General features: G+C 39.1%; 1 protein-coding gene across 6 annotated transcripts in view; it reads left to right on the forward strand.

The window, feature by feature from the left end:
* The window catches only part of FHOD3 (formin homology 2 domain containing 3), a 379,358-nt gene that overhangs the window by 250,919 nt on the left and 116,386 nt on the right, over positions 1-12,053 (forward strand). For all 6 annotated transcript variants that reach the window (XM_065667731.1, XM_065667733.1, XM_065667735.1 and 3 more), the window contains exon 8: positions 6,038-6,132. In XM_065667731.1, the coding sequence (XP_065523803.1) occupies positions 6,038-6,132 (95 nt within the window). The remainder of the gene's footprint in view (positions 1-6,037; positions 6,133-12,053) is intronic.

Consider the following 12,053-nt stretch of genomic DNA (forward strand, 5'->3'; position numbering starts at 1 on the left):
GTAGCAACATAAAATGTGGCAAAAGTGATGCATGTAGTTAGATGGATACGTGTTAGGAGCATGAGGAGAGGATTTATATGATTTTCATACCTGTGGGTTGGCACATTGTCCCATGAACTCTTGCAAATAACTTAGCCCCAAATATCCAGTTGTCGTTTATTATTGTTATTGTTATTTTTAAAGCAGTTGCACTTAGCTACAAACAAGATTATTTTTTACATTGTTTTGTATTTAGTTCTTTTTTTATGTCATAATGTAACGGAATCATAGAATTGTTTAGGGCTGAAAAGACTTTTAATATCATTGAGTGCAACCATTAACCTAGCACTGTCAAGGCCGCCACTAAACCACATCCCTTAATTGCCACGTCTACACTTTTAAAATACCTCCAAGGATGATGAGTACTTCACTGGGCCGCCAGCTGCAACGCTGACGACGCTTTACGTGATGAAATTCTTCTTAATATCCAATCTAAGCCTCCCCTAGTGAATCTTGAGACCATTTCTTCTTGTCCTGTTGCTTGTTGTTTGAGAGAAGAGACCAACACCCACCTCACTGCAACCTCCTGTCAGGCAGTTGTAGAGAGCAATAAGGTCTCCCCACAGCCGCCTTTTCTTCAGGCTGAACAAACCCAGTTCCCTCAGCTGTTTCTCATCAGACTTGTGCTGGAGACCCTTCACCAGCTTCGATGCCCTTCTCTGGACTCGGTCCAGCACCTTAATGTCTCTCCTGTAGTGAGGGGCCCAGAGCTGAACACAGGATTTGAGGTGCAGCCCCACCAGTGCTGAGTACAGGAGGATGGATGATCACTGCCCTGGCCCTGCTGGCCATACTATTGCTGATACAGGCCAAGATGCTGTTGGCCTTCTTGGCTGCCTGGGCACAAGATGGCTCATGTTCAACTCCATCGTTAAGCACCTCCAGGTCCTTTTCCACCAAGCAGCTTTCCAGCCACTCTTCCCCAAGCATGTAGCATTACATGGGGTTGTTGTGGCCCAAGTGCAGGACCCAGCACTTACATTTGTTGAACCTCATACCATTGGCCTTGGCCCATCAATCCAGTGTGTCCAGATCCCTCTACAGATCTTTCTACCTTCAACACATCAGCACTTAACGGACAACTTGGTGTCATCTGCAAACTTACTAAGCATGCACTCCATCCTTTCATGTAGATCACTGATAAAGATACTGAACAGAACTGGCCCCAGTACTGAGCCCTGGGGAACACCACTTATGACAGGCTGCCAACTGGATTTAACTCCATTCACCACAGCTGTCTGGGTCTGGCCATCCAGCCAGTTTTTCACCCAGTGAAGGGTACACCCATCCAAGCCATGAGCAGCCAGTTTCTGCAGGAGAATGCTCTATTGTGCTATATTTTGAAATTAGTGGCTTATAACTGAGGAGTACCTGCTTTTAATGACTGATTTAATGGAACAGAAATACAGAGGAAGAAAAAGCAATGTGCCTTTTCTTGAAATGTTCTCATGAATCTTGCAGGTATATAATTAAGTTTAGCACTGCTTTGAAAAAAGTCCAACGTTTCATGTACATACAAGGTGATGAGATATGACATAATTCCTCAACATGTGTACCACACATGATTAACATAAAGAACCCCATATTAACTCAGCCTGGTTTCAAAGCAATCCCATCTGTGGTTTCTGCGTGAGAATACATCCATATGCAAAGAGAGATCCACGGATGTACAGGCTTTACTCTCGATACAAGCAGACTGTAAATGAGTAACTTCATGGCCCTCATCGTACAAGAAGTAGCTGCTACTTATATTTCCGTCTAGATTCCCCTTCCCCTCACCGTTTCTTATTTCAGAGCCCCAGGAGAACTTGATCTCATTTCACTTTAAGCATACTGGGACTGTGCAGGCTCTGGGAAGTAGAGATAGCATTGCGCTCTGTTCTCTGGGTCTCCTTTATCACAAGCATTTTTTAGGACAGATTAAAGCCCTGTGGCAGACCTGGACACTGTCTCATACTGTTAGTGAATTGAGTTTCTGCTACCTGACTTGTTATATTGTTTATAAATGGGCTGCATCATCAGTTCTCCACTTTTCCTACCATTTCACACATAGTTAATATCCACTAAATGAATGCTCATGCTTGTAGGTATGATGTGTAGTTCACTCATATTTAAATGGCCTGGAGCTCAAAATGTTGAGGTCTTTCCAAAAGTATTACTACCTCTACATCCGATGGCTGCTAGAGGCAGGCAGTCCAAGTTGGTGGCAGTTCTTATGTATGAGTCTGGCCTGATGCAAAGCTTTTCATGCTTTATGCATACTGTGCACATACTGAGTAGTTGTGATGGCAAGACTTTGTGTAAAACATGAATGACAGCATTAAATTAAATACATAAAAACATTTAAAGGGGAAACTGAAAAAAGACTGAGACTTTGAACAGTGGGCAGCATTCTTAATTAGACTATATTAATTTAGTATAGGATTAATTGTTGCAACCCCATAGTTCTCTTGTGTTTGTGCACCATGCATGACTACTCAGAGTGCTGCAAGTAGCGTCAGGGCTGAGGTTCCCGGCTTCCTGTGAGAGTAGCCATGATAATGAGCTGTTGCCTGTGAAAGGCAGTCGAGCAGTTCTCGTTTTACCCATTAGAAGGCAGGAGAACACATACAAAACTCGACCTCTGCTGCTTTACTTCAGCGAGCCTGTTTCATCACTCCCATCAATTTTGCCCTGAGTTCTGCATGGAAATCATAACTTTGTGGGAACATCCCCCTGTGCTCCCAGAAGAATCACTGGGATTCTACCTCACCATTCCTTTACATTGTCATTCTTCTACATCACAATGAGGTGAAGCAGACAGGCAGGAAAGTAAACCTTTTGGAGAATTAGCAAGTGTAAATGGTTATACTTACTACTTTAAAAAGTGAACTCTGTAATATACAAATGCTAAATGGATTTATGTTTTAAACATAGACTTTGCCAAACTAAGATTTGAGTTTAGATTACTTCAAGATTTGTAATAGTCTGACCAATACACTGAAAATGGGAGCTGTAGAATTAGCTCTGCATAATAGTTTCCTCTAAGGTTCCTCCCCATTAAAAGCTGGAGAGCTTTTAGCATTCTCCACCATACATTTAGCCTTTTAAAGGAAAAAAGAAATTGAGCATCATATTTTTTCATATCTCTTGTTATGAACATCGTTGTTTTACTACAGCAGCCAATGTGTTTAGGAAAGTCAACAAGTTTTTTACTGTATGGTTTTCCAATGTGTCTTTCACAGAGTTTTCTATGCAGCTTGAAAGGAGAGGGAGTTTTCCACTGTTTGCCTACCATTACAAAAATATTGCCTTGAAAAATATTTTTTTATGTGTAGACTCCAGCCTCATCACTCATCACATCAGCCTGTGGTCTCTTTAAATGGTGACTTTCCAGGAGCAACATATTTGTAAATCAAGGCATTGGAGTAGATGAGAGCAGACACCTGCTCTACATCTGCCTATATTCCATGCTGTCTGGATCATAGGTTGGAAACTATAGGCTCTCATTATATATTGGCAAGGAATATTAAACCTAAGTATAGTAATGCAGTAAGTTCATGGTGCAGCTTCTGCACCAGAGCTGCCTTGTCCCTGCATGGGTAGATGGCCTTACAGTTATTTCTGTGTTCACTTCTTCACTGTTCAGCCTGAGATCATAATGAGGAAAACAGGATATGAAAATAAAGGTTTAATCTGGTACAAATTGGAGTAGCTCTGTCAAAGTCACTTGATAGCACTGCTTCCTCTTGATTTTGGTTAGGGATGGATGAAGAATTTAAAATTCAGGGGTAGATTTTGGAAATTGCCTAGATTTAGCAGCAGCACCTTAGTTAAAGCCTTTGAAAGATGGATGAGCTATTACAGGGTTTTTGAAAAATGTGTTCTGAAATGGAGAAGCCGCATGAATAGAAAAAAATGATATGTCATCCTTGCAGGAAAACTTCAAAGTGATCCTGAAAATCCTCTTTTATGATAATGGAGAAGTATCAAGATATTCAGGAAAAAGAAAAATCAAACACTAAGATGTTGTCTTTTAAAAACAAAACAGGATTGATCCAATAAGAATAAAATCTGCCTGCAAAATAAAGGCACGTTTGCATAGAAGGACTCTCACTGAATAATGCAGTGGATTAAATGATTTTTATGTTGTTGTCAACTCGTTTGTTTCCAAATGGCATCATTATAAGTCGGACTGGCACAGTTCCGACACCCCCCCCCCCCCATTTAATTTCTTTTTATTCTTTTCTTCCATTTTCATTTTTCACTGGAAACCACAGGAAGACATTTTTGTAGTGAGGATATCATTCCTTCTGATCATATATCATTTGTGAGCAAAGTGAATTTGTTCCACATGTCCTTTGAACATGTACCGCACAAAACGTCTGGTAATGTAAAGAATCTGGTAAAGAAGTATCGACTGTATATTCATTACAGCCATGTATTTGAATTAGTATTTAATTAGCAATGCATATAAATACATCTGCAGAGCCAAGAGTGAACACCCACTTTCTTTGATTTTGCACAAGATAAGGAAGCTCTGATTTATTATTCAGTAGTAACGATCGGAGACTGTCTCAAAAAGAGCAGGAGCGAAAACAGGAGAAATATAGCTGTCTGTGCATTCAGTAACAGACAGGTTTTTCCACACAGTGTGTGGCAATTGCATTGGAAATGAAGACCCTTGGGCAGGCAGAGATTTGATGTCTGTGTAGCACACATATATATGTATATAACAAAATATCAGCATGAATAAACAGTGGTCATTGCCACTGTGAGAGTAATAGATTTCTAACCTCAGGATCACTGATAGCCAGTAACAGGTGGTTGTGAGGAAACTTTTGCATTTTACTTCCTGATTATACTCAAACTATGGTCATCCCTATAGTGATTAGGGGATGTGGGCTATTGTAATATTCTCCATGTTTCCCTCTGAAATTCAAAGACTTTCACAATGATGCTTGTATAGTTGAGCTGAGTATCTCGAGGTTAGGGTTAGTCTTCTGCTTCATCTTCCTCATCTTTAGCTTTGCGCCAAACAAAACACTGAATTATAGTCCATCATTTACTTCAGTTTCCTGGATAAAACAATTTTCTGTTGGTTTTGTTTGTGGTTTTGTTTGGGTTTTTTGTGGGGGGGTTTTTTGTTGGGTTTTTTGTTGTTGTTGTTCCTTCAGTAAATGCAGCTATCTGCCTTTTAGTCAGATAAAGTAGGACAGTTTTACAAGGCACCTTCCACGCAAGAGGTTATCTTGAGTCTTGCTGGTGTTGCCTCTCTGATGTTTTCAGCACAATAACTCACTAAGCCACTTGGTTTAGGCATCAGATAGCTAAGCAAATGCAAATCAACATGCAGGAGGAAGCAACTACGTCATAACCAGAAGCACAAATTTTTACCTTAGTGGAAAAATTACAGAAATGTTCTGAAAGTTGTGTGGAGGGAATACGTATTGAAATAATTTGAGTAAGAACCACAGCAAAAATCTTTTCTCCTCATTTGATCATTTATTTTAACCAAGACACACAAGCCGTAATTTGTGAAAACTGTCATTCTCTGCCACGTTGTTTTGTTAAAAGGATTGATCCTAATGCAATGTAACTCAGTAGCAGCAGTAGGAATATGAGAAACAAGCACGCTGAAAGCATAGCTTATAGGTTTTTGTTTAAGATTTATCTAAGCCTATGTAAACCTATGACAGGTAGGGTAAAATTGCTCCAATCTGATTTTTAAAAGTTCAGGATTAATCAAACTGGTCTAACAAAGCTTCCTTCATCATCAAAGCAGAGAAATTGGTACCTCTAGGTACCACCTGGCATATTTTAGATCCCTGCATTAGGATGCAGTGTAGCTTTCGCTTCATCGACTTTGCTCTCTGTGAAGCCTGGGAGACTGTAGAGGGAGCTGGATCTTTCCACTTGAACTGGGAACATTCCAATTTGTGCTACATCTTGGATAAATGTTGATGCTATAGCTTTCCATTTCGATCACCATCACCAATGGTTTCTGCTTTTCTTATAGGAGCCAAGCCGTGGTCCAACATCATGGAGATCCTGGAGGAGAAGGATGGGGTTGATACTGAACTACTGGTTTATGCCATGACCTTGGTTAACAAGGTTTGTTTACTTTATTAGCATAACTGGTAGAAATAATGCTAGTATTTTCCATTGTATAATGGTCTTCCCTGTAGAGAATATATGACAAAGGAGACTTGTCCCGGAGAAGCTGCAGGACAAACAATCAGCGTACTCTTGTTACTTCTGTTGCAGTCATCCAGAGGCAGCAGCTGGGAGCAGAATTGGTATTTTGCTAAATGCTGTGCAGAAATGTGTTACGATATGGCTCCTCTCCCAACACTGACAACCCAGCACAAAACAAAACTCAGCAAACTAACTCTATACTTTATCCAAAGGGAAAAAGAAAGCAAGCACTGGTGAAAAGATCACATGCTCACATAAGCTTGCATTGTGCATAATTTTCTGGTTCAGATAATTTAATTTTTTTTCCTGCAAACCAAATACAATGAATTTAACAGGTCTGAGTGCTAGTACGAGTGTTTCTGCTTAAAAAAATGAGGTTACTTTTTTCATTTTCTAGTAGTAGTAATTTTGCAGTAAAATCAAATGTTTTCCAAAGTATTCTCTTGTGCTGTAGAAATTTCTTAGTATAAAATCCTTTAAAATTAATGTCTAGTCCTAAACAAATCTTAGGATGACTAAAATTTAAAGTAGTTTCTTTTAAAAGCACAAAAAAGATCAATATACTACTAGCAAATCAAAATAAGCTTGTGTTTATGGTTGTACTTAATAGGCCAGAGTAGTATGGAATATTATTATTATTATTCATTATATTCATTTAAAGATCCTGAGTTTGTTGGTGGAGGTTATAAATAAAGCTGCCGGCTTATTATGTTTATGGCCACATGGTTGGGGCCTGGGGTTGCTTTGGGGTTTTTTTCTTTATTAGTTTCTTTATGGTAGATATTGTCCAGGAAAGATGCCCAAGGGGGACTGACCTCTCCTGGTGCCATCACTGGTGTTCCTGTACTTCAGTACAGTATCATACTGCCCTTGCTTCTGCTTACATGATAGTAAAGATCCTCTTGACTTTAAAAATCCACCTTACCTCACTGATGTACTCTTTCTGAAAGGCACCACCAGCTTTATATACTTCTGTCTGTAGCTGCTATTAAAGCCGAGGCGACTAGTTTTAAAGTCTCAGTTTTATACCTTGTTTCACGTACTGCTTCCTCTTTGTGAGGTAATTCTCTTCATCATTTCTGCACTTGTAATCTACTTGGTGTTTGACTTCTTCAGAAATTTTGTTCTGTTGACTCTTTTATTATCCTATAGTTGATTCCTTTAGTCTGAGGTTTTTGCTACATTTAAAGCTATTTTTAGGAGGAGGTAGTTCTTCAAATACACACAAAACGAAAAAGCATCTTGCAGTCAAAGGAGCAAAGCAGTTATGAAGATCAAGGAAGAGAGGAATCCCACAATGCCACTCTTATAATTATGATCTGGCTTATGGACAGCTTTATGATGTTTTTAATGGGATTTTTTCATAATTATAGAGAAAACAGCAGGCAGCATGTCACAGTTGTAATTTTTAACCCCACAGAGAATACAAAGAAGGATCAGATGGTTTCAGCTTGTTTAGGCGAGGAAATGTCAAAGTTTTCAATGCAGGCAGAGTCCTCATGAGGGATTTCTCTTAAGGAAGCATACTTTTACTCCTTTTTCTTTCTCTGTGTATACATATACAGACTGTTTTCCTTCCTGCTCAAGAGCAGAGAACACAGCTACCCAGACGTAAGAATTGCTCCAATCCTTTTATCCTCTCCATGTCTTTTTTTGATGCTTAACCAATTTACTTATACTAACATTTCATTAACCCTCTCTTAATTTCGTGGGATTTAGGCATTAATGAATCTTTTAAATGGCATTAATCCCAATACAAATACTTCTGGTTATGTAAAGTTCCAATATAACCTTTGTTATCTTCCTTCAGTTAGTTCCTGTGATCTGTTATTTCTTATTCTAATCTCTGCTTTCTTCATTTTATTACTGAATTCCAGACAGATAAAAGCCTTTGTGTTTCCTTTTCATTGAAAAAAAAAAACCCAACAAAACAACACAACCTATGTATCAAATTCAGGAACAATATTCTGTGTTGCGTTCAATTCACTTTCTATTTAACTGCTATAAAACCTCTTCATTATTGAGATTACGCTGGAACCTTTGAAGGTGTAAGATTACTGTTGATTTTCTTTTTACCTGTGTTTAATATTGCATGTTCTCTCATATAATAAATACATTAAAAATAGATTAAAATAATTACAAAGTACATAAAAATTCATATGTTTTACTATAGTCGGATTAAGAACTGAAGGGTTTTTTATCAGGTCCTGTGTAAGGCTAGAATTTAAGCACTAAGCTTCCAGGCCAGTGGTTACTAACGGGAGCTTAGAGTACCAGCCAGCAGCCATCCATCCATCCATCAGCTCTAGTTGAAAAAGTGCTGTTTCAGGGCACTGTGGTGTTAATGTTAAAGCTGGCATATTAGTTTTAGATGGCCTGCCTTAAGAACATCACAAATGCCACAGTGGAAAAAATTATCATCTTATATCCCATGTCTGACATTGGCTGTACCAGATGTTTTAGAAGTTGTGGTTCCTCAGAAAACAAATACATGAGACAGGCTTCTTCCTATCCCAAAGTAATTGAAAACCTGTCCAATGCTCTCGAGCATGTTTGTTTACTGTGTAGTGCTTTTTTTGCTGTAGCATGTAAGATTTAGTTAATGTCTGTCTAGTGCATGGGCCCTCTAGTGAAGCCCAGTCTGTTGGTTGTTTAGTAACCAAAGCAGTACAATTCTATGATTTGCATATAAAGCACTGCACACCAATTGGACTTTCTGTTGTCTGTATTCTCCTTGCACCACTGCTTTATACTGTGATTTTTCTGTAGATGACACCAAACTTTTGTTTTGCCAGCTAGTATCATCCAGGGCCATGCATTTAAAAAACTGCAAATAGAGACTTCCGGTCTGAAGGCCCACATAGCCTAGCACTAATTTATGTCAGGTTTTGTTCATAAACATAACTGAGGATATGTATTTATAAGAATATTTTGCTATTGCCAGTTGAGTATGTTGTCTGATAGGTTTTATCATCTAGGAAAGCCTTTGGCTGTTACACTCCCATTAAACTCTATTTTTTTTTTTATTATCCCCAGTACAACTTCATTAGTTTTCTTGCCTTTCTTTCTGTTGGGACTGTTACAGTTATTAGTAGATGAAACATATTGTGTGGGCTTTGGTAAAAATGTTGGTAGGCAAAGGTATCAGGCTCAAAACTCTTGGACTGGTGTTTTGGTTTTAATTTAGTTCACTGTTCCAAAAGAGCAGCTTGAGAGGGAAGAAGTCAGACCTGCACAGGCTTTCCCACAAGTGCTTGGGAAAGAAATCACCCAACAAACAAATAAAAATCTTAATTCAGGGATGTTTCCTCAATCCAAAATTGGAGAGGCATATGAATGAGTCTTAACATTCATATTCATGCTTCCTTTGCATGCCTGAGTTCTGATGTTTTCAGATTTGAAATCCCAGTTTTGGTCTAAGTGAGTAAGACCATAAAATAACTCAGCAAGCAAACCACACAGTATGGTTTAAACACACAATTTTAATTCTCTAGATGGGTTTTCCTTTTGTAAGATTCAGCCTTCAGAGCAGGAGGAACTATGTGGAACTTGTATGTGTATTTAGTATTGGAGTATCATTTGTAACTTAATCGGGTACTCAGGAAGGAGCAAAGACCTTGTAAAGACCGGCCCAATTTATGCCCTCCACTCTGCTGTTTGTGAGTTTTCTTTCCTTTATAAAGCCACCAAGAAAATAGGGACCCACTCTTGTTTTCTAATATCACAAGCCAGAATTTGTTAGTCATTTATGCAAGCACTTTATGTCCATTGTGTTTAGTTACTGCAAAAATCTTTCTTGTGTGCTAGACTGAACTGACCTTGTTGTGACACCAGTGGTGCCCTTTTACATCCCATTTTCTAATGTTAGAAATTGAATTTGATATGCACTAGGCTCTGAAAATGGGTCTGTGAATTTAATGACAAACTATGCAAAAGAAAACTATTTGATTTCTACACCTGGGACTTCAGTTGCCCAGTTCTGGCCAGTAGTATGCAGTGAAAATTGGATTTCTACTACTGTGTGATTTAAAATTATATTAACCAATAAAAGGCTGCTGACAAAAAGTAGGGTTTGCTGGTAAATGCTACCTTATGCTGCTGTTTTCCCTGTCTACGGCCTGGCTTAGCTCAGATTTTTAAAAAGCTGTATCTGAAAATGAGTTATCTGCATCTCAACATTAAGACCTTCTCCAGTTATTTTAAGATCTGTGCAGATCTGGCTCTTTGTCCACCCTTTTGCATGTAAGACATCAAATCTTACTGTGCATGAAGATAGTTAGGTCAGCGTAGTTGCTGTCTGCTTCTTTCTAAAGCAAGAGAAAGACAGATAATTGAACATTGCTTCGTGTCATAGTATTTCCATATCTGTGTTAAAGTTCCATTGAATTTACAGTGTGATAGCCTCATTTGCTGAATCTTCAAATGTTTATTCAATGCTTGATGGAAGGAACAAAATATACATGGTACCTATTTTCAGTACTCTTCAGGAAAATTTAGTTTCATGGTCTTCAGTAGGCTTTAAACAGGGACTTAAATTCTGTCCTGGACAAGACAAATCCTTAATTAGAGCCTAAACATATAACCCTGAATGTATACTCCTAACACTTTAGTGGTGTTTGTATTTCTGTTGTGGTAGACTTCACCAGACATCAGACACTTTAACAGGGCAGGGTATAGAATCATAGAATAGTTAGGGTTGGGAAGGACCTTAAGATCATGAACTTCCAACTCCCCTGCCATGGGCAGGGACACCTCACACTAAACCATGTCACCCAACAATCTGTCCAACCTGGCCTTGAACACCGCAAGGGATGAAGCATTCACAACTTCCCCGGGCAACCCATTCCGGTGCCTCACCACCCTAATAGTAAAGAACTTCTTCCTTATAGCCAATCTAAACTTCCCCTGTTTAAGTTTTAACCCGTATGTCAGCTGTGTATTCCTCTCTCTTGTTAGTCACATAATTCAGACCACTTTTTCTGAATGTAAAGGTTCTTGGTGTGGGAAGCAGCCCAGAGTTAGTTAGCAGGGCTGCTCCCTCCTGCACTCTGTTACTCAGAGCCTCTTTGGAAAAGCCAGGCTTCAGAAAAGCAAGAGTTTCAGAGTGCAGTTCATCTCATTCCGGACATGAGAAGATGAAACACTTTTTGGTGGAGCCCTGCTTTTTGTATGTGCTGTCTCTCTCTCTTGCTCTTTCTCTCCTCTACTGGGAGTAAAGATAAGTTACTTTGCTAATTAAATAGGAGATAGGAAGCTACTTCAGAGTAAGCATATCTGGTGATATAATCAACAATAACTGTTGCTTCCAGTTTTCACTGTCGTGTATTTTGCAGAAACTGCTGTTTCTGCAAATTGAATTGGTTCTTGCAATGAGGTGTATGTTGCTCTGCAAGTAGGTTGCAGTGTGCTCAGTAGGTTCTGCTCAGCATGCGCAGGATTACATTAATTTTTCTGTGTTATCCATAAGGAGCAGTAAAAAATCAGCATGAGCAGAAATCAGTGGCAAGCCAAAATAGCAGCGTTTTCTGTTGTCCTTGTGAATGTCTGCAAGACTCTGGTGGATGAAGTTCATTTGTGCTCTGAACACAGTTGTGCAGTGCACGCATCACTCTGCAATAAAGCTGTGAGTGGTTTGATTTAGTCTCTTTTGCTGCATACGCTGCAGTGGCATACTATGGTATAAATGGTTTGCTGCAGAAGACCCTTTTCCTTTTCTCGGTTTTCTGGATTCACCAAAAAAAAAAAAAAAAAGTGGGAAATGACTATGGTAAGAAAAGGGCTTTCTTTTGAGCATAGAGCAGTTACCATAGAAAGCTCTGAAACTCAAACAGTTCATT

Source organism: Lathamus discolor, chromosome 2 (assembly GCF_037157495.1).
Source record: "Lathamus discolor isolate bLatDis1 chromosome 2, bLatDis1.hap1, whole genome shotgun sequence".
Classification (NCBI taxonomy): Eukaryota; Metazoa; Chordata; class Aves; order Psittaciformes; family Psittacidae; genus Lathamus; species Lathamus discolor.